The sequence below is a fragment of the Stigmatopora nigra genome, chromosome 17 (genome assembly GCF_051989575.1).
Source record: "Stigmatopora nigra isolate UIUO_SnigA chromosome 17, RoL_Snig_1.1, whole genome shotgun sequence".
Lineage (NCBI taxonomy): Eukaryota > Metazoa > Chordata > Actinopteri > Syngnathiformes > Syngnathidae > Stigmatopora > Stigmatopora nigra.
In genome coordinates, this window is record NC_135524.1 from 5857988 (window position 1) to 5879500 (window position 21513).

A 21513-nucleotide genomic window follows, 5' to 3' on the forward strand; every position below is an offset into this window, starting at 1 on the left:
TTTAGCGTGACTTGACCTGCGTGAGGTCATCAAGGGGCTTCGGAGGAGGTAAAAACAAGTCGGCTGACAAGAAGGGAAACGGCATTTGGGAAACAAGCATGATTCACACGCTTCTCATCCTCCTATGTTCTATCTACACAGCCTGAGGCAGCACATCTAAGGGGGCTTTCTCTGGTATCCTATGAGACCACGTTCTTTTGTAATTTAACAATTTATGACTTATAAATGTCTTGTTCTTCATGATGCTTTGAAACGTCAATCCAGTCAATTGAATTTTTGTTGCTGTGTTATTTATTTGCCAAAATATAATCTGGCAAACAGTTAAATTAATTAATTGCTCCAATAGAAAGGGTTTGTTTATTTTTGAAGGTATTACTTTGTAGTTGGGGGCTGATATCACAAATGGGGGATAAAAAATTAAAGAAATAGACAGATGTTTTGCTCTTTATCTACATAACTTTTGTTCAACAGTTAACATTGTTTAAAACCTTTAAGAGGGGAAAATGACTATTTTAATGCACTCTATTATTTTACATTTTTTGGTCGTGTCATTTGCAGGGTAATATTTTTCATGTTTAAATCTGAAGCAATCAATCACTATTTATTAGTGGCATGTGTTTTGGTTGCTTAGATAATGTGGTAAATGTAAATGAGACACACACTTACACACTCCCCGTTGCTATGATAGCTGAGACCTGTTCTGACCCAGACATCAGTAGACTGCTAATGCTTTTGGCAGATGGCCCCAAGGGTCTGTGTGTGTGTGTGTGTGTGTGTGTGTGTTTATGCCAGTGTGCCTACCCTTGTGTGTAAGCTCGTCCAAGTGTTTATGTGTGTGTCAAGTATTTAGGCAGAGCGGTTGGTTGGCTGCTGCCAGAAATATGCACCTGGTCGCAAACTGGACAACTGGTTTGTTGCATGACAACCAACAGACATTTTGTATTTACTGAATTTAAAAAGTCTACTCATTTTTGCATCATCTAATACATTGCAGTAAAAATTAATGGATTTTATCAAGGGTGTTACACCATTTATGGTAGTATTATGCCTGGGCGATAAATGAATTTATGCATACTGCAATTGCACCTATTTTAAACACTGCAGTTATTATACCAGTAAAGATTACTTTTATTTTTAGGGTGGCAAAAGTAAATGTAGAAACTAGTTATAAAATAGTGTTTTCCATGGGGAGGTTTGTTCCTTTGGGAAGTTATTACTTTGTATTTTGGGGGCTTACAGCACAAATAGGGGAGAGAATAATCAAATTTTTAATATTCAACTTTTAACACATGACAGGGCAAGTGTTTATTTTTGGGTAACTATAAACTAAGTGTCCCTATTTTGGAATGCATTCTTTAGTATGTTCTTTTAAATTCTGAGCTTGTCTGGGCAGCTACGGGAATGTGACAATGGAAGCTGAGGAAAATATCTTTATGTCATCTGACACCAGGTGGGCAGTAGAAAAAAATAATTGGGTGGGCTTAAAGGTGTTTTGTTTGCCTTTTCGTTATGACGCTATGGCAACCCCGGGATGACAGGGAGGGATAGTGAAGGTGGTTTAAAGGTGGGTTGAGCTGCTGTCTGACTATCAGAAGGCTAAGGTTACATGAAGGGGGGTTGCTTTAAGGGTGCAGTGGAGGGTCACCTTCATATGCTTGAGAAAGGCAACCTGGGGAGAGAAAACTCCCATGGGAGGATAGGCGTGCGCTCTATGTTGCAGTAAATAGAGAAAACATGGAAATGTGAAAAAAGAATGCCTGAGATACGATTTTTATGCAAATTCAAACTAAAATTGACAAACAGATTCCAAAATAGCACTCGTTAAGAGAAGTGATGATTCAATACACGATCAATCAACAGAATGCACATTTGCATTTTAGAGTTTCAACCCCCATGCACTAAAAAAGTGGATTTTTAAGTGGTACGTTGCCATTTAAAATGGCAGAAGTCAGAGTTCAACCCTGCTACTGTGTGGTCACGTCGGCCAAACAAACAAAAACCTTTTGGCGTTAGGTCAGGATGCTTCTTTTTTTGTTTAAGTTTGTTTTTGTTTTTTTTTACTGCTCCTGCGCTTGATGGCAAGTGACACTGTGAAGCGGACTGAAAAAGGAACATAATACCTGCTTTGTTAATTAACGCTGAAACAACATTGGGGCCTTTCTCATTTAGCTGTTGGGTGAGAGGTCACCACCCCTCGTGACTGGGCTCAACAGAGCGAAACACGACTTCAAAATATACACATTGGAGCGTGTCATATGAACAACTTGGACCATAAAACGGAATACTATTGTATAGATAGCGGAGCAATCGGGCGGGACTAACTCGGCGGCTTCTTTGGGGAATTAAGACGTTCAAGGTTGCAATAGCTCGGACAAAAGGATTAACTGACAGATGACGCAGCACTCTCAAATACGGAGATAAATAAACAGTCTCGGAAGAGCTCTTCGACCGAGTTAATCTGCCTAAACCAAGCTAATTAGAAATAATTAGTTGCACAGATACAAGTTCTAGTACCGGTACCAATACAGCCCATAACCGGTATCGGTATGTACAAAAAAAAACGTGCCTATGTTGTAAAATGTGTACTTTTCGAGATTTTCAGAGGATGGCAATTGGGCTAAAAAGTCTAGTCAATGTTTTTCCCAAAAAATGAGACTGTATCGATGCAGAATCAGCCTTGGCCAATAAAACACAGCCAGGTCTTGGACTCAACATCATCATCTGCACAAGACTAATTAGAATTGCCTTGATTAAGCGTCTCCAATGGGAATTCTCCGGGTTTGTCCTCTGAAGGAGGCAAAGGTTCTCCGATCTCCATAACGGCTGGCGTTATTACAAGTCAATTAGATGGCGCTTTGCATTAAAACCCTCTACTGATTCCTCACTGGATTGAATTTGAAATGACTGTCCTATATAAATAATTAATTCTATGGAAGAGAAGCGAGGCTAACGAAAACACCTTGGAAATCGCCCGTAAAACTCTTGTCTGTCCACGCAATTGAAAACCATTCCAAACTGACTTATTGCTGGGTGTTTGTCCGATTGTAATGCAGATCCGCAGGCAGGAAAAGGCGATGGGAAACAACCCGCACATCAGGGAGATATTTTATGAGCCTGGCTTGCCTCCAGCCAACGTGTTCACTTCATTCAAGTAAAGTGTTGTAAAAGATGAGCGGCTATATGTGATTTATTGATGCGCTCCATGCAATGTGACAGCAGGGAAGCCAAGTGCACTGTAGTGTTTTAAAGTGCGGGTATTTTTGTAGACTATTTAGCAGTCCAAGCAGGCACAGGGCATTCAAAGCCTAACAGTTTAAAGGGGGCCGAAAAGCAGCTTCAAAAACAGTTAGAGACCTCCAGCTGACTCTCCCATCAAAAGACTTTTTTTGTTGTTGTTCATCATGTGTGGTATTAATAATGCAATCCCTAAAATATCAAAATTCTCCACAGACTTTAGCGAGGATTGTTGGGGATTTTTATTTTTTAACCATTGTTTGTTGTAAACAACCAACAGTAAATCCATAAGATGTAAGCAACATACCCTAAACTAAATTTGGTGGGTTTTCATTGGGAAAATTATAGCTTGAATTCAAATAGTTTGGTGATACATCTTTTGGGAAGAATCTGATCGTTCTTTCTTTCAAAGTGGTCAGCGTTGTTTGGCGCATAAGCCTAACAGTTCTGGGACGTGGGTTTGATCCCCGATTGGACCTCACTGTGTTGCATGTTCTCTCCCGGCTTGTGTGGGTTTTCTCCAGGTACTCAGGTTTCCTCCCACCTCCCCAGAACAGGCAGAGTAGGTTAGTTGAACACTCTAAATTGCCCCTAGATATGCATGTGAGCGTGAGCTTGAATGGTTGTCATTCGTCTCCTTGTGCCCTGCGATTGGCTGGCCACCGATTCAGGGTGTTGTCCGCCATATGCCCAGCACCCCTCGCCACGCTTGTGAGGATAAGCGGTTATGAAAATGAAATAACCAATTCTATGTATAGTGCAGTTTAAAAAACAACCACCGTTTATGATTAAATGAAAATTGATCTGAAATGTCCTTAATTCCCAACAACAGTGGCTACCATTGAAGGATCATTTCCAGAGGCGATGGGTTGGACGTCTATTGCTGTCAAGACAGTCAAAAGGTAAAACCTACTGCAGACACGAAGAATAATATTTGCTATATTTTACATTCTGTTTCCTGACTTGTGTGTACGGGGGTTGTTAGCAATCAAAGGCACGATCATGAAACATAAGTTCCTCCTTGGTGGAGGTAATAAAACCCACTGGTGGTCGGACCGCATGGCTGCTGTGGGCTCCTCCCACCTCTCTCCTCTCTTCTCTCTGCTCTCCTCTCCCCTCCCTGCCGTCTTCCCCTTCCAAACTGCTGCAGAGGCTTCGTGTTGGTGCTGCACCTCTGCACAGCCTGAGCCAGCGCACTGTCTGCACATTCATTCAGTCATTCGGCCAAAGAGCAGCAAACGTGCACGTCGGCGAGAACAAGCACGAGCGATACAACAGCGCCTGAAGAACCTGTCGTCGTCAGGTCCGACCGCAAGACAGAAGACGGATAATCTGTTCTCTGCTACCGGAAGGGATTCGAACACTCGACTTTTTTTTCACCATTCTTGTTAAAGGCTTTTGGTGGGGTTGATTTCTTGTTGCCAGGCAAAATAACAAAGTCCAAGCAGGTAAGCTTCCGGTCATTTTTTCAGCCAATGGAGCAAATATTTTTTTGATTTAAGTCCTTATTGATTTGAAAAATATTTCAAAACCAATGCAGTGATTTATTTTTTATTTAATTATTATTTTCATATGGGCTGTCAATAGAAATACTGAAGTGTGTTGATGAAGCATAAACTTCAGTTATAAGTCAATTTTACTTAATTTATAGGTGATGTCACTCTGGCTTAATGCCCACTTGAAAAATAACTTCCAAAAACACAACTTTTAACGTGCAACAGATTAAAAAAGAAAATCAATTGGCGAGTATTTTTTTTGAAGCAGCAGTGGGCAAGTTTTGTACAAGTGAGCAGTTTTGATCATTAATAAAAAATAAAATCAGAAAGACTTGGCGACATCTTATTTTGGGTCATGTAGGCCAGAATATTAACATTTATCATAAAAGTGTGGCTGACATGAAGCTGAATATGATATCCAAAAATGTGTATTGCAGGGGTCAATTTGAAATATATTCTCTTTCTAAACATACATTATTGTACTTTATATACAACTTTTTTTGCAAATAAATAAAATGATAAATAATAAAACATGAATAAAAGCAGCCATTTACTCTGGTAATGGCCCCTATTAACACTGTTGATCATTATTATTTATTATTACTATATATTAGTCTACAACTAATTTCCAGCCATTGAAAATGATGGACTTCCAATTCATCAACTGGGATGACTGTCTCCTAATACTCATCAATTAGTGACATGTATATGCCGCTAGATGTCCAATTCAATTTGACAGGGAAGGCCGACTGAACAAATGTAGCCAATGGAGATCCCTTTAAAAAAAAGGGATAATATTGACTTAAATTGGACTAAACGTAGAATACAAGGTGACTGTGCTGCAGTTTGAGCAGCTGTTGTGTGATGATAAGCCTTTGGAGCTCTTTCTACATTTTTATTGCTCCCCACCAGCCACCGTGCTTGTAGTAATTAATATTTGGCTCAGGAGTGCAATAAGACTTCCTGAAAGTGCCATTCTAGGACAACTTTTCCATCATTCTTGGTGTCCTATAAGTTGGGGAAAAGCAACCAATGAGTTCAAAGCTAAATTTAAGTGTATTTGTGTCATCCTCTGTGGGTATTGCTTGGATACAGTATGCTGTTATGTATAACTAGCAATGCGGTCATACGTTTGTTCTTTTATTAGACATTTTTGGCTTAGACATAGCCATGCTCAGCACTGACGTGACTTTCTAGTTGGTAGACTTGCCCGCCGGTGACATTTTAACACATTTGTGTTTCTGTTATTTTTGAAGTTGTCGTGATTGAGCTAAGAGGAAGTGAGAAATATTGGACCTTGACCTTAAGGCGCCGTGCGGAATGTCGACAGTGGGATCGAGCCGTCTTAAAACAAACATCCCTGAACATGTTGGTAGATGTTGGAATGAGCCAAATTGAGACGTAGTGAGAAAAGGGCAGACAGAACTAAAAAATTCAATGATCTAACGCACCACAAGAAAGCTGCAAGACTTATGTAGAGTGGCATTTATTCAGTATAGTGTAGACGAGGGCTTGGCAATCTAGAATCTAAAATTATATCGCAATAATTCAAGTAAATCTGTGGTGAGGATATTTTTGATGACATGAAAAATATAATGCTGACTATTATTTATATGATTTCTTCTTTGGATTAAGGGTATTATTTTTTGAATTGCACACGATATTTAAGTTAGCCCTGTTATATACACTTACTGTGCAATGTAAATGGACTTCAAGGCCTGAATGAAATTAGGGATGTACAGATATTTAATTTCTTATTCAATTTTTTTTCATGATGCTTTTCTAAGATACTGAACCGATTTTTTTACCCATCCTAATGAAATATTCAAAGTAATGCAAAAACAAAACAAAAAACAAAGCAACCATTATCATTATATCATGTATACCCGTTTGTTTACAAAACTAAGTGCTTTGCAACAAACTTTCAACGTCAACCAGTTAAAAATATATATATAAATAGATATAGACACGTAGATATATAGAGATAGATAGACACATAGATCGATACTGATAGATAGATACAGATAGATATAGATAGATAGATACAGATAGATAGATATGGATAGATGGATAGAGATGGATAGATTGATAGATATAGAAAGAGATAGATGGATCAATAGATATAGATATATAGATCGATCGATAGATATAGATATAGATAGATGGATCAATATATATATAGATCGATAGATATAGATAGATGGATCAATAGATATAGATAGATGGATCAATAGATATAGATAGATGGATCAATAGATATATAGATAGATCGATACATAGAGATAGATATCATTTAAGAAATAAAACGATTCTTTTGCAAGTCGTTTTTTCCGTGACGATAGCGTAGATGTCATTTGAGAAAAGGATAGCTTCAGGTGATAGGAAAACTTTACGAAAACGTGAGGAAAAAAATTGTATTCTTTTGATGTTGCTGTCAGGTAAATGAAGAGTAATTCAAGTCATTTTTTGCAGCCTGAAGTCAAAGCGTAACTACTTTTAAACCACAACTGAAGGTATGCCAAACCTTAAATGTGAGGTCCTGAAGATCAGTCATTGTTGGGTTTGGACTTGGTGACGTGAGGTTGGTAGGTGAGGCATCTTGTCGCCACAAACACAACTAAACAAACAAAAATTAAAGTGAGTCAGATGGGGGGTGAAAAAAAAGTCAAATGTAAACATTAGTTAACGCCACTATGTGCATTAATTCAACAAATATACATATATGAAGCCTTGGAGGAAGACATTTGTATATCAACATAATTTTCGTAAGAATAGTAATTCAAGAAAATTAGTGTAAAATAAGAAAATGCTCAAATGTTTATATACAAAAGATTTTAAAAAATAAATAAAAAGGAATATTACTAATACATTAAAAAAGTGGTACAATTTATCACTAAATTCTGAATATTTTCCAAATATCCTTTTAATCTTTTACTTTTAATTATTGTTCTATACTTTCTTTCCATTTATTCTGCTCCATTTTTTAGTTATTTTACATGTCATTATGATGACTTTCATCCATACTTCTTTTTGAAATTTATATTTGTTAAATGTGAATTCTGGATTAAATAGATTTTTATTATAATTAAATGGAACATTTGAAATCCCACTGGAAAGTCATACACAATAATGTATTAACCTCATCTATCACAGAACATGAATATGGTTATTTTTGGGACCTTTAATCAAGATTGTGCCTTTAAAACACAAGTAATTAGAGTAGGAACATAAAGAGGGAGGCCTGCAAGCAAATGATCCTCTTGAAGTGGTGTTGATCTTGTCGCTCTCACTCCTGTTCAACAGAAGGAAAGAAGTAGCAAAGCCTTTGTTTGCGCGAGAACGCACACAAATGTGCTCGGACTGAGTTTGTTTCGAAGGGTGGAGGCTTTCTTTTTCCAGGGTGTGAGATTCACCCTGGTGAGACGTGCGCCTTTTAGACATTCCTGACATTCCAACCTCCGGGATGCTTAAGGCTTCTCTGTCTTCCTGCTGCATGTCGGGGGCTGCTTAGGATCCGGGAGGGCTTTTATGTCACTGAGGCTCACAACAAGCAGCTTCCCTCGCTTGCAGATTTTTTTTTTCTTGTGTGGCTTCTAATTTAAGAGACCATGGGAAGAAGAGAAGTCAACGCTTCTTATGTTACATTCGCAGATGACATTTTTATCCTAATGGATGTCTGCGATCTTGCAGTATTTGCACTGACAGTTAGATTAGCCACGGGAGGATATGACATTCCACAAAGTTGAGCCATTTTTGCATAATTCATATGCGCAAACAACAAAACCAGGCAAAGTAAACAACAGAAGAATGAATACTTCAGTGTCATTTAACTCCTTCCCTGCCATTAGCAATCATAGACATCCAAGCATGGTGGGGTGTTTCATCCTTCCTCCTGCTGTGACTTTATTTAAATGAGGTTGTCACTACTGGATTAAATTTGCTTTCAGAACCCTTAGTTCAAATGGATGGAACATCTATTGCTGTCAATTGTAGCCAGCAAATTAATATTTTAGTTTATATTGTAAGGAATTTGTATGCATGTGTTTAACTCAGTTATTTCAGATTGATTTTTCAGAGTTGGAAGAACAGATGTTCTTTTTTAATAATAAGTTACAATAAAGATACTTTATTGTTTTATTTATTGTTATCCAAATATATTTCTTAAACTTAGCTATAAATTGAAATAGTTGGATTACAGAATGATAACAGTAGATCAATTTTCATTTGACGAGTACTAAGCTAGTACTATCAAATATCATACGACTCAAATATAAGTGAGGACAGTATTTTCTTAGACTAAAAGACCGAATTTGATGTGACATGTCATACGTGAACGATGGCAAAGCAAAATTAGCACATTGGTCATTCGCTCAAGAAATAGCTGTGTTGCTTGGTAGAAGGTAGGGCTCATGATTCGACTTGTGGCTTGAGCAAAAGATAGAGACTAATTTTAAACAGTTTTTTCCCCTCTCGTTCTCCCTAATCCACCACAACCTTGGCAGCCATGAAGGCGCGTACTGCCTGCGCCGCAACGCTCCATCGCCACTTGTGACCTTCCGCCGATCGAGCGAAGATGTCAGCGTGCAGCGACTTTGCAGAACACGTGTGGAAACCCGGCTCCTGCAAAAACTGCTTCCACCAGCTCAGTGCCCACGCGACCGCCAGCCGCCCGGGCGGATCTACGCCCGCCGCCTTGTGTCCGAGGAGCGGAGGAGGCGATGACGACGACGCTGTGACTGCACCCTCGCCCTACAGCAAGCCCACCATCGCCGTCAAGCCCACCATGATGAGCCTGGACACTGGCAACGCGACGGCTGACGTCAACATGAACGTTGAGAAGGTGATTTTCTTCCACTGCTTACAAATGTCGGTCATACATCATGTTTGCCTTTCTTTACTATTTCTTTTTGTGTGATGGAAGAATGCCAAAACCCCGGTGGAACGCTTAGGCCTGAAGAAGATCCTGGATCTCTCCTCCCTTTACATTGATAGCGATAACTGCAATAAGAGCCATAGGGACGCAACTCTTCAAAGTCTGGACACCAAGACTGACTTTTATTTTTCCTCCTTGTCCAAAGACTCCATGATTATTAGCAACATGCTGGTCACACAAGATGAAGGTACATGTCCTCATAACGCCAATGGAGACACCTGTAGGCAGCAGAATAGTACCACTTCCCCCAGAACCAATAGCACTTATATTCCCAGGGCTGCCGGGAAGATGGCAAATTTTTCTCCTCCGAATTGCGTGGACAGGCCTTTCCCAGGGAACATTGCTCCAGCCAGTCCTGCCAAATCATATAGCAATGGCATCAGCTGTGAGACCACTGTGCTAACCCCAAAAATATCCAAGACATCCAGCACTTCGGCCAGTTCTTTAACCTCAACCTCATCTCTATCTGTAGACGCTCTGAATTACAGTCAGCAATCCATCTACTCTCCTCCTGTCTTGTCTAAACAAAACAGCCCAATAGAGGACAACTCTTCCTTCGACAGCAGCACAGATTCCCTCCCTGTGACCGAGGGCTCAGTTGGCAGCCCCCAAAGTCCATCCGCGATGGGTAGCTCGGGACCCGGTTCTCCCGGCGCTCCAGAATCGGAGCCAATTTACGCGGAGAGCACCAAGAAAAAACGCAAGCCATTGGAAAATGGAGCCCAACGCCAGGCCGTTGTCCTGGATCAGGCTTACAACTCTGAACAGGCAGAAACACAGCGAACCACTATCACTGTTATAGCTGCACACAGGGAGGGGAACAACAGTACGTTGTACTTGAGCAGCCCCGATTCGGCCCTCAGCACCCACTGCCACTTCAGCCCCCAGGCACACAAGGACGCCACCGCGTTTCGCTGGCCCAGCCCCAGTCACAGTGCCCCCTCCTTGGTTGCTGAATCCAATCTTGCTCCCATTCTAAATCCCAGACGTCAATCTAGCCCGCCCATTCCGCCCAAAAGAACCACCCGGTCCCCTAAACTCGGCACTTCCAGTCTTTCACCATCCATCTCTTCACCGGTTCCACTTCCAGACCTCCCCAGACTGGGTACCTCTAGCCTCTCACCAGCCTTATCTTCACCCGTTCCTCTCCCTGAACTATCCATGCTCTTTCTCGTCTCCGCCAAAGAGGGACACTTCAGGATCCAACCGGAAATCCCCAACCAAGCAGCATCCGAGCGCTGGAGCAAGAACCACAGCCCTGCCTGGAACTGCCGCATCGATGAGGAAGAGGAGGAAGAAGAGCGAGAGCGGAAAGAGTCTGAAAAGAAGACACTGACTAATAATCCCCAGACAACATCTCGTGTGACGAGCCCAGTCAATAGAGCTGGTGTTTGGAAAGAGTCCAGAGTCTTCAACAAGGCTCTGAGCAGCCCCCCTCCGACGACAGAGCCAGGCACGACCCCCCCGCCCGTGTCCGACAATGGGGCCTGTCAGGCGTACGGCGAGGCCGCCGTCGCAGTGGAAGACGCCAAGCAGAGCAGGAGCATGCCGGCCAAGCAACAAGAGAGCTCAACGGAGCCTCTGGCAGAGGGGAGGAAGGGATCAGCTAACTTGGAGCCCAATCCACCACCTCCGCCACCCCCACCTAAGAAACAGCATAGGTAAGAATAAACCCTTCATATTGCATTCTCTTGGTAAAATACTGTGCATACATAAGCCATACTTTAAGGGTCATAGGCAAACTTATAGTAACTTGGATATACTCTCCAAAGCAGTTAAAGTACAGTTTAAAAGCACCATATGTAAGTTGCATGGCAAAAGAAATGGTACTGCAACCAGGGATCAAAATATAGAAGAGCTCATCATGGGTTGCCAGATAAGCACTTTGCAGAGTCAAGCTGCATCTAAAGAACATCCAGTAGCAAGTGACGGGTCCTTTGTTATATCTTCAATTAGAATAGAGAGTGGCTCATAAACTGCACTCAAAAATTAACAATCATCATGTGAATATATAGCATGTGTCTACAACCCATGTCTACCAAATACCAAAAATTAAACTGCACTTTTGCAACTATCTTCTCAACATTTAAGCTCACTGACAAAGAAATATCTAAAGGGGGTGTGGTTGGGCAAGGGTAGAGTCTAAAACAAACACCCAAATCTATAATACGTATAGCCTCCAAGTGGTAAAAATAACAAGCCAGGCCCTGATCACATTTTTCTCGACAGGAAGCCATTTACTAAGTATGTATGTTTAAAGAGCCCGAGTTTATGTAGCCTACAGATTAATGAGCTCTAACAACCTGGATGCCGACAAAGAATTAGTCTCATAATTGTACTGCAGCACTGCACAAAGATTTTTGGACCATTTTTTCAGCAAATATCAGGAATTAGATGTGACATGTCATCATATAATATCTTGACTGCCTTCTTGACATTTTTAGGGACATTGTTTATTCAATTGCTAAGCAGTTGTTCAAGAGTTCAGTATTGTTTGGGAATAGATCTTCCATCCTGCTATTAATAAGGACTAACACTGCTTAGTTTGGGATAGTCTTGTCACAGTCAGAAATGTGATTATTCTTCTTCTTCTAGAGTGAATGACATCCTACTCAACTGCATAATTGCTCTGAGATGAATCGAATTTATCCTGAAAGGTTCCATTAATAATGCAAATCGACATCCTCTGTCCTTTACTGTTCCTACCTGCGGCAAAGCATTAGTATTAATAGTACTGTACAATCATTCATTTGGAAGCTGCTTAGCTTTGCGCATACTGCATCATTTAAAACTCACGACAGGGAGTTAATCCTGAGCGGCACAGTTGTACTATAGGCTCGGTTTCACGTATATACACTACGTGAATGCTGTCGACTGTGAGACACTCACTGTGATACTTTATTTCCTCTCTATTCAAACAGTTTGCGCCTTCACCCTCAATGCATCCCTTGTTCTATTCATGTTTGTAATGGGAATTAAAAAAAACGGATGAATACAATCTAATAAATGGTGGGTTTTGTTTTGAGCATGCTTGGTGGACCAAGCCATCAAAACGATGAGAGAAAGCTAAACAATTATCAGTTTTGCAATGAAATACAATTCAACCTCTTATTAAAAATGCTAGAAAAGTCTTGCAATTCAGTGCTTGCTGTAAAATTATGTTAATTAAATATTTCATTTGATTCAAACTGATCATTTTTACTTAAATCAAGCTTCCTAAACTGATGTACCATTTTTAACGAGACTATTTACTATTGATTTTAACTGTAGAGAAATCGTTAGTCTATTTGCACATTTTGATGGATGAAAAATGATTCAAGAGTATTATTTTTAATCTTAATTTGTTGTCGACAAAAGGTTCAAAAGTAGAGTTTAAAAGTAGCAAGACAAATCCTAACATTTTTAGATTACTTCACGACTAAATTGTTGACAGTTATCAATGCGAGTTGAGCTAATGTAGTTAGAAAAAAATAATTAATTCACTGTTAACCATACCAATTCAAATGGGTTGGGTCAATATCACTATCAATAGCATCTAACAAGTTAATCAAGAAGACAATATAAACATCATCTAAGTCAAGATTCCATATGAAAACACATTCACAGTTGATCTCTTTATCGGTTTTTGTTATAGATATATTTCTATTGTGCTCCTGGTCAAATATATTACTTTGCAGCCCTATGCTTCATTGTGCCCCGTCACGCATGATAATGTGTTGAATCATTTAATACCTACAGATGGTTCCTTTAATGAGACTTTGTTTAAAATCATTAAAAAAACAAACTATTTGTACATGACATTTCTGCTTAGCATTGGCCATTGAGTCACACTACAGGTTGCCTACATCTGTTCATACCTGTTGTGTAGTATATATATTTGAGGGTCGAAAAGCTCGTAAATGGCTTCAAGGACGCATCAGCTGAAGATAGCCAAAAGGGAGGGGGGGGGCGCAGTAGAGCAGATTGTTGCCCGCGGCAACCACCAAACTGTCCCACTGTCAGTGACAGTGTGGTAGAATTAATAGATCGGGCATTCATTACTTGCCATATGAGCACTCGCCATACAGGAGCGCTTGATTTGGAAGCTTTAAATACGGCTATGACCCGGGTTCGCCAGGGTTATGTTACATCTTTTGCAGGGGGCCTAAAAGAGTCACCAGGCTGATCCCAAAGTTTGTTGTTTTGTTTACGTGGTTGGGGTGGAGTCTGCCAGTCAATTTTTTCATGATGAGGTAGGCAGCTTTCTCTGTTGGTTTTGTGGAGATGCCCTAATTGAGTTGAAAGACATCATCATTAAACATGTGTGGCTTTTTAGTTGGCTCTTTTGGGACACCTATTCTACTGCTGAGTGAGTCAAAGCTTAATTGTTGTTTTTTGTGACACAAGAAGTCTTTAAGTGACATTGACGATGATTGATTTTCAATAATGTGGCTTTTTTTTCCATATTCTGCTGGGAATTTAAATTGACTTGTCACTTGTGGACGTTTAAATAGATTTGAAGGGCGAGGGCTGACAGCTATTGCAAGTAAATATATTGTGTTTAATGTTGTTGTTTTTTCAAATCGATAATCAATGGTTGGAAAATTTAAAAAACTTCCTTAAAAATAGAAAAAAAAACTGAAAGAAGAGACAAAATAATGGGAAAAAAACGGTAAAAACCCTGCCTTTCTTAATTCCTTTAGCACCACTGACGATAATAGATAGTTAAGCTTTAGGTTTAAATGTTTAAGTTTCTTTTCCAGTCTTAGTTTTTCACAGTTTCCATTTTTTTAAACTTTTTCAATCCATATCTGGAAGAAAAATACACCCAGAATTGGAAAAAACCCATTGAAAATAGCGGCAAAAAAGCAAAATAGGAAAAAATAATTGCAAATATAAATAAACTCTTACAACATCATATGATTAAGACAGTTTGTCTCTAGTAGACATCCAGTCCATTTGAACTGGGAGGGCTGACAGAGAGTATCAAAACATTTCTAGCAGCTCTTGGTATAAATCTGCAGTTACTTACAACCATAAGAAATGTAATCACTCGAGGAAGCTAAGCAGCTCACCCTTGTGAAACTTGCCCGCTTCTATCAAGGTGTTGCATCATATTTTGTCCTTCCTCCGAAATTCTGAGTCAGCCAGAATTCTTTCCAAGCTCCACCTTGCTCAAATCCCATATAAAAAACTGTGTCATTATTCAATGTGTCAGATCTGATAACCTTTCCTATACACACGCACACACCCCTTCTTTACTGTTCAGCCTGTTCCTCGGTTTGACGTCACACACTGCGTTTATTTCATATCTTGTCGCTATTCCATGGTACGACCTTAAGGAATGTGTAATTTACTGCTAGGCGCTTATATACACTGAAAAACAGGGTCAACACGGTCAAAGGATTTTAAATGAAAAGCTTGTGTGTGGCGTCTTTTTATAGCAAAGGAAGTGTTGGTATCTGTTGGGAGGAACTATGCAATTAAGTTTTTTGATTAAGTGCTGTTTGGGTTAAACGCGGGCATTCCCAAAGTAAATGGGACAAACATCCTGCTCGGTTGTGAGTTTTTCTGTTGTGATAACAATCTTTTGGAGATTTTTAACAGCTATTGATATCTGTCAACTCGTACAGTTTTCCCGTATTTTGTAGGGGAGCTTTAGTATTTTTAACGTAACCAGAATACCAGTAAATGATTAAGCAATAAGGGGTGCATTTAAGGTCAGGATGTAAATTACACTTTACACATAACAGGCACAAAAATTGGGATGGTATGATTTTTTTGTGTTTCCCAAAAATCTGACCTAATAAAATATTTTTTGAAGTGTAAAAGACAAGATTTTAGTTGTAAAACTAATTTAAATATTCAAGATGTACAAAGTTATTGTGAAAAAAAGACATTTATGTTTAGTCCTACACAACATCAGATTGGTTACACAAATGCAAATACATGTTATAATTCTTGGATATTGCACCAAAACAAAACATCCAAAACTCACCTTTTCATTTTTTTTTTTACATTTTACCCTTAAATCATTTCAATTTGTAATATTTAAAACCTTGGCAAACAGATGCATTAGAATTGTTTCCGCATAGAGTGTTAGGGTTAGAAACACATCATCCAGGGACATGCACAGACATGCCTCAGTATTATACAACTTTGATGGTGTTGTTGATAGATACATTTATGGTAGAACTAAAAGACTGTGACATTAATAAATACAGGAGTGGTTTTGCGATAGGGCGAGGTTGGGGCGGGATGGGACGATGTTTGCCTGAGCTATTAGCACCACTAATTAGACCAGCGAGGGGCTGTCACTCACCCTAATTGGAAGTCTTGATTGGAAAGTTGGTACATGCTTCGTTTTAAGAAGAGGAAGCAGAGGATGCGGTTACGTCGTCTCAAATCGGGAAGTCAATCTGCAAAAAAATAAAATGTGATTAGACTGTGTTTCAAAAATGGCCATTCCACACCCACCCCATCTGTATTTTCATTGCAGAGCGTCCGGCTATTTGAGCAGCAGCAACATGGAGCTGAACCGCTGCGTCCAGTTAAGCTCAATCGAGAGTCCCGTCACATCCCTTCGAGACCGAGGCAGCGCCAGTCGGCCAACTGCCTCTACGGAAAGTCTGATCGCTGATGTAGGTGAGTCACTTTAAGCGCCCATTTCCACACCACACTATCGATTACTATTGCCAAAACCAGGTACTCCTATTTTTTTAGTACTTGGTAACAAACTGTCCCAGTGGGTAATCGTAATTCCAGGATAATAGATTGAAAAATAGATGCATTTATGTACCTTTTCAGTTCATGAAGCTAACAAAATGTTCCATTTATTGCATTTTGCAGCACTGCCATTCTTTCCTGATGTACTTTTCTTGTTGTCTCTTAGTTCAAAGTCATGAAAAAGTAAATACAGATTATGGTGTCTCATTTTAGAAGTATTCCTGCTAGACTAAGTTTAAAAACCCGATCCGAGAGGCAGAGAGGTAATACAAGAGGGAATAAAGTGGTCATTAAACTGAAACTGGTGGTTATTTTTGGTTTTTCTGGTCATAAGAACGACAGACGAAGTGGACTGCCTTGAGTTATAATGTGGAATAAGGAGGTCAAACATGTCCTGGTGTCCCAATCATATATTTATGCAACGAAATCTGAGTCACCAACAATCTGTATCCATTAATTCGGCAGATTGATTTTTGACCCACCTTTTAAATCACCACATTTTCATCAGAAAAAGTTAACCAGTAAAAAAAACATCTATATAGAAGTAAAACATGATTGAACATTGAGACACTTGAACTAAATCCCCATTCAAATTGGAGGAAATCATTACCTAGATTAGCTCTGTTATTTTATACATTACATAAACATGTTAAAGGGGTCTTTATTTGCAAATGGAGAAGTGTTGGTGCCATTTGTTTATTGTGTGGTGCACTTAGTCCAGCGTCAAAATGGGCACAAGCAAGTAGACTCAAACTCAATTGTCATGTTATCTTATCGACGTTCATACCCTGTTGTGACTTGTGACCAAAACCCACTTAAAATTGTTTTTATTACCATGTCATGAAACTTGGAATAAGCAGCAACTGTCACTCATTCTGTTGGGTAAAAAAGACTTGCAATTGCTGAGACTTCCCCATTTCCAGCGTCGTTTGAAAAGATAATTATGGCGTCCGATAATGAAGGGGAAAAGGGGATTGGCTACATCCTCCTCATAGTTATTTGAAGCCGTACCACCCAATTACCTCGTTATCTGACTCCTTCGCCACTAAAAGTCGCCGCTTAGTCTCGAGCCGCAAATGTCTCAAGCGCGGAGGGAAGACGAAGTTTGGAAAGTCAGTAGGAGTCCGGGACTTTGGAAGTTTCCTGCTCTTTTACAGGCAAAAGGTAAGTGATTTTCTTGGAGATCATTGGGAAGAAAACATTCGGATTCTTGGTTCATCCTGATTTATTTGTATAGCTGATCACTTCCAAAAACAAGCACTTTTTATTTATCTATCCACATATGAAAGACACCCAGGTCAGGTTTGAAAATATCAGATGGACTGTGTATACAGCATGAAAAAAAAATACAATCATATATTTTCCTAGCTTTTCAGACATTTTACTGATATTGTCATCTCTCCTCAGGTTCTCGGAATGGACTATGGTTGTCCAGCTCTTCTCCGCTCCAGAAAAGTACATCTTCATCCACGCCATGTTCTCCGCGCCCTCCAAGTTTTGGCATCACGTCCAATCAACCACCTCCACTCCCCGAGAAGAAGATGGTCAACCGCACCGTGTCAGCACCCGACAGCGGCACCACCAAAACCTTCGTCCGGGCCTACCCTCGCCTGCCGTTCGCCGGATCGGAAACAAACGTGTGCAGACCCAACGACTCCAGTTGCCGGGCCAGTTTACCGTCCAGTCCGATGGACTCCAGACCCGTTTTCTCCTCCAACGAGTCTCTGGAAAATTGCCACGCGCCTCTTGGCCGAACCTCCAGAACTCGGACTTTGGACGAGCCTTTTAAGAACCACGGCCGTTTGGGGGTCCACAGCCGAAGCAGCATTACCTGCTCCTCCTCCCCTCAGCTCAGCCCACCCTTCTTGGGTTCCGAAGCCGGGCCGGCATCCAACTTGGGCTCTGGGTTGCAACTGCAGACCCTCCTGAGCAATATCGACAGTCGGGAAGGCGTGTACTCCAAACTTGGGGGGCTGTATGCCGAGTCGCTGCGCCGCTTGGCTCTTAAATGCGAGGAGCACTTCACGAGCTCACAGAGGAATCGTCTGAGGTTTGAAGAGAGCAACTGGTCACTCTTCAGACTTACATCCAATAAGCCCAGCTGCGAAGCAGGAGATGCTGTCTACTATTCGGCCGCTTGTGCCTCTGACCCCAGCAACTCCTATGCTGTCAAGGTAATTTTCTAATACTGTTGTTGTTGAGATGATAATTGTGTGCTGGTTAGACTCCAGATTGGGTTGGCAGCACGCATTCTGTGGTGCCAATGTAAACACAGCTGTAGGATGGGCGTGTACGGCTAGGTCCGGATGCCCCCAGGCTCACTTGTTTGACTCCCTGTGGAATTTTCCATCTGATTAATCTTGAAAAACCTCAAAACCACAATCCAAACCCAATCTTCCCATGGTCACTTCCATCCAGGGTTTGCTTCTCAATTGAACAAAATGTCGACCGCAACTGTCAAAGTTGTAGGCCTGGTTGGTTTTCTTAAATTGAATTGAATCTTTTTATTGTCATTATACAAGTATAAAAAGATGTACAGCTTCACCACCAAGTGCACAAATAAAAACAAGAAACAAACAGACAAATAAATCAATAAATAATAACAATAAATAATCATAACAGATACATAAATGATCAATAAATAAGTCATAATTAAATAAGTAGTCAACATAGAGAAGTAATCAACATACACAAGTAGTCAACATACATAAGTAGTCAACATACATAAGTAGTCAACATACATAAGTAGTCAACATACATTAGTCTTCACATAAGTAGGCAAGTACAAATATGACTATCCCAGTTCAAATGGATTGGACGTCAAGAGGGATTTAACTTCTTGTTGTACTTCTCAGATATGCAAGACCCCATCTCCGGAGGCCAAGCAAGGCCACCTGTACGGCCTGTCGGTGCAGCAGAGCGTCCCCCCGCACTTTAACCTCCAACAAGACTGCGGCCACTTTCTGGCGTGCGTCCCCCAGAGCATGCTTCCCTCGGACCGGGCTACGTCGCCCACATCCTCGCCACGGAGCCGTCGCCGGCAGTCGGAACGCGAGCGCGTGGTGGTCATCGCTCCCGAGATCCCACGGCAGACGGCGGCCGACTTTGTGCGCGAGTTCGAGTCCTTCCACAAAAGCCAGCCGGAGGTCTACGAGCGCCGCGTCTGCTTCTTGTTACTGCAGCTGTGCCACGGCCTTGAGCACTTGAAGGAGCATGGGGTGACGCACCGACACTTGTGCCTGGAGAACCTCCTGCTGGTCCCCCACCCGCCAACCCCGCCTCCGCCTCAACAAAGCGAGACGAGCGAGGCTATCAACCAGCGCCAACTCCCTCGACTCCTCATCAGCAACTTCGCCAAGGCAAAGCGGCGCTGTGCCGAGGACGCCGCCTCGGCCGGCGTGGACCCTCGCGTCAAGCGAGACCACGCTCGCTTAGCGCCCGAGATCGTGTCCGCCGCCCAGTACCGCAAATTTGACGAGTTCCAGACGGGGATCCTTATCTACGAGCTCCTCCATCAACCAAACCCGTTTGAGGTGAGCCCTAAATAAGCATAATTTGACACAATATGTGCTTCAGATTTGTCTATTGGCTGATATTTGGTCCTCCACTGGGATTGGTTTAACTCCTTCGGTCAAAAGTTGACTCAACCGAATTAGTCAAATTGGATATCAATGCAGATCTAGGATAAAAATGCATGTGTCATCCTCTTTTGTAGGTGAGTCCGGCCCTGAAGGAGCAAGACTACCGTTGCGAGGACTTGCCGTCCATCCCAGCCGTGTCGTTATACTCCGCCGGCCTGCAGAAGCTGGCCCGCCTCCTTCTCCAACCGGACCCCATCAAGCGCATCCACATTCAAGACGCTAAGCGCATCCTTCAGAGCCTTCTGTGGGGACCCCGCAAGGACCTGATGGATCAGCGGTGGGAGCGCAGCGGGCCCGGCGAGCACACGGGGGCAGACGGCGCCCGGCGCGAGGGCCTGCTCAACTGGCTGGACGTAAAACGGGCGCTGCTCATGATGAAGTTCGCCGAGCGCTCGCTGGAACCCGAGCGGGACGCCGAGTTGGAGGATTGGTTGTGCTGCCGTTACTTCTCCTCGGCCCACCCGTTGGCGTTGTGTCACACTGCCGAGTTGCTCTACTCGCTCAACTGACAAGGGTTTTTTTGAGTGGATTCCATGGTGCTTGCCAACTTCTTGCAACATTGACACTTGTTCGAGCTACTGGACCGTCCATTTTGGAACTTTTATCCTGCCACAGTATTTAATATGTCATACTTATATTTCATAATTGGCTGATATAAGATATATGGAGTATGCAATTTACAACAACGTTCCTTTCCTACACTGCCAACACATCCAATTCCACAGTTGAAATTTACGTCAAAATACTAAAATGGTAAAAAACAAGATTTGTTACATGCTACTTATGTTGAAATGTGGATGGAAAATTCTATTGAAAACGATACCAATACAGCCCAGTGTGTGATGCGCTTAGGGACAGCCCATAAAATACAGCACTCCAGGGAATCAAACATTGAGGATAAATGCCAATAAGATGCCATCGTAGGCCGAGGAAATATTCCGAAAGCGCTAAACTATTGCCGTTTTTGGGGGATGAGCTCAGGTCTCGAGGAACTGCTGTTGTCTATAAAAAGCAAGCTCATCTCTTTTAAAATGAAAAAAGAAAGCATCGTTATCATGTGTTGTTCTGTGCCGTCCCGACGACATGATATGCAACAACTTGTTCGTCCTTATTGTGATGACGCCGTGCCTTTTGTTCCTCATGTGTTTGTGTGTCAAGCCAGCTTGTAAATACGTTTTGTGCAAGTCGATTTTCACAACTACACTCCCGTTTGTTTTTGTACAGTTGACTGTGAAAGTCTTTGAAAGAAAAAAAATGAGCAGGAGTTCAAAGTAATATTTATGAAGTGGTTTGTTAGCATCACTGGAAGTTTTTGTGTTTATGGCAGCCTTGCTTTTTTGTTTCTGAGGACAAAATGGTTTGGAGAAAGTAGCAAGTAATTGTGTGTGTGTGTTGTGTCTACCAATAAACTGCATTTATTTTCTCATTGAAACCTTCTTTAGAATTTAGGTAGTGTCAAACACACAAAAAATAATAGAAGATTATTAACTTAATTTATCCTAAA

At 41.3% G+C, this 21513-nt stretch overlaps 1 protein-coding gene and 1 long non-coding RNA gene across 2 annotated transcripts in view; one reads left to right on the forward strand and one right to left on the reverse strand.

Moving 5' to 3' along the window:
* LOC144210425 (uncharacterized) overlaps window positions 1–21513 on the reverse strand; it is a 30490-nt gene that overhangs the window by 8078 nt on the left and 899 nt on the right. The window contains exons 2-3 of the long non-coding RNA XR_013329378.1: window positions 15965–16061; window positions 7255–7347 (exon numbers count right to left, since the gene is read on the reverse strand). This is a non-coding gene — a long non-coding RNA (uncharacterized LOC144210425). The remainder of the gene's footprint in view (window positions 1–7254; window positions 7348–15964; window positions 16062–21513) is intronic.
* prag1 (PEAK1 related, kinase-activating pseudokinase 1) lies at window positions 4393–21431 on the forward strand. The gene is made up of 7 exons (XM_077737074.1): window positions 4393–4682; window positions 9233–9570; window positions 9652–11324; window positions 16142–16287; window positions 17776–18542; window positions 19224–19901; window positions 20084–21431. The coding sequence occupies exons 2-7, from the start codon at window positions 9304–9306 to the stop codon at window positions 20516–20518; spliced, it is 3966 nt and encodes a 1321-aa protein (XP_077593200.1). The 5' UTR covers window positions 4393–4682; window positions 9233–9303; the 3' UTR covers window positions 20519–21431.

Excerpts from the sequence above, each read along its gene's own strand:
- prag1 (XM_077737074.1), top strand. The coding sequence starts at position 9,304 with ATGTCAGCGTGCAGCGACTTTGCAGAACACGTGTGGAAACCCGGCTCC. Across the intron at positions 9,571-9,651 it reads TCAACATGAACGTTGAGAAG|AATGCCAAAACCCCGGTGGA; the intron begins GTGATTTTCTTC and ends GTGTGATGGAAG. Across the intron at positions 18,543-19,223 it reads GCAACTCCTATGCTGTCAAG|ATATGCAAGACCCCATCTCC; the intron begins GTAATTTTCTAA and ends TGTACTTCTCAG.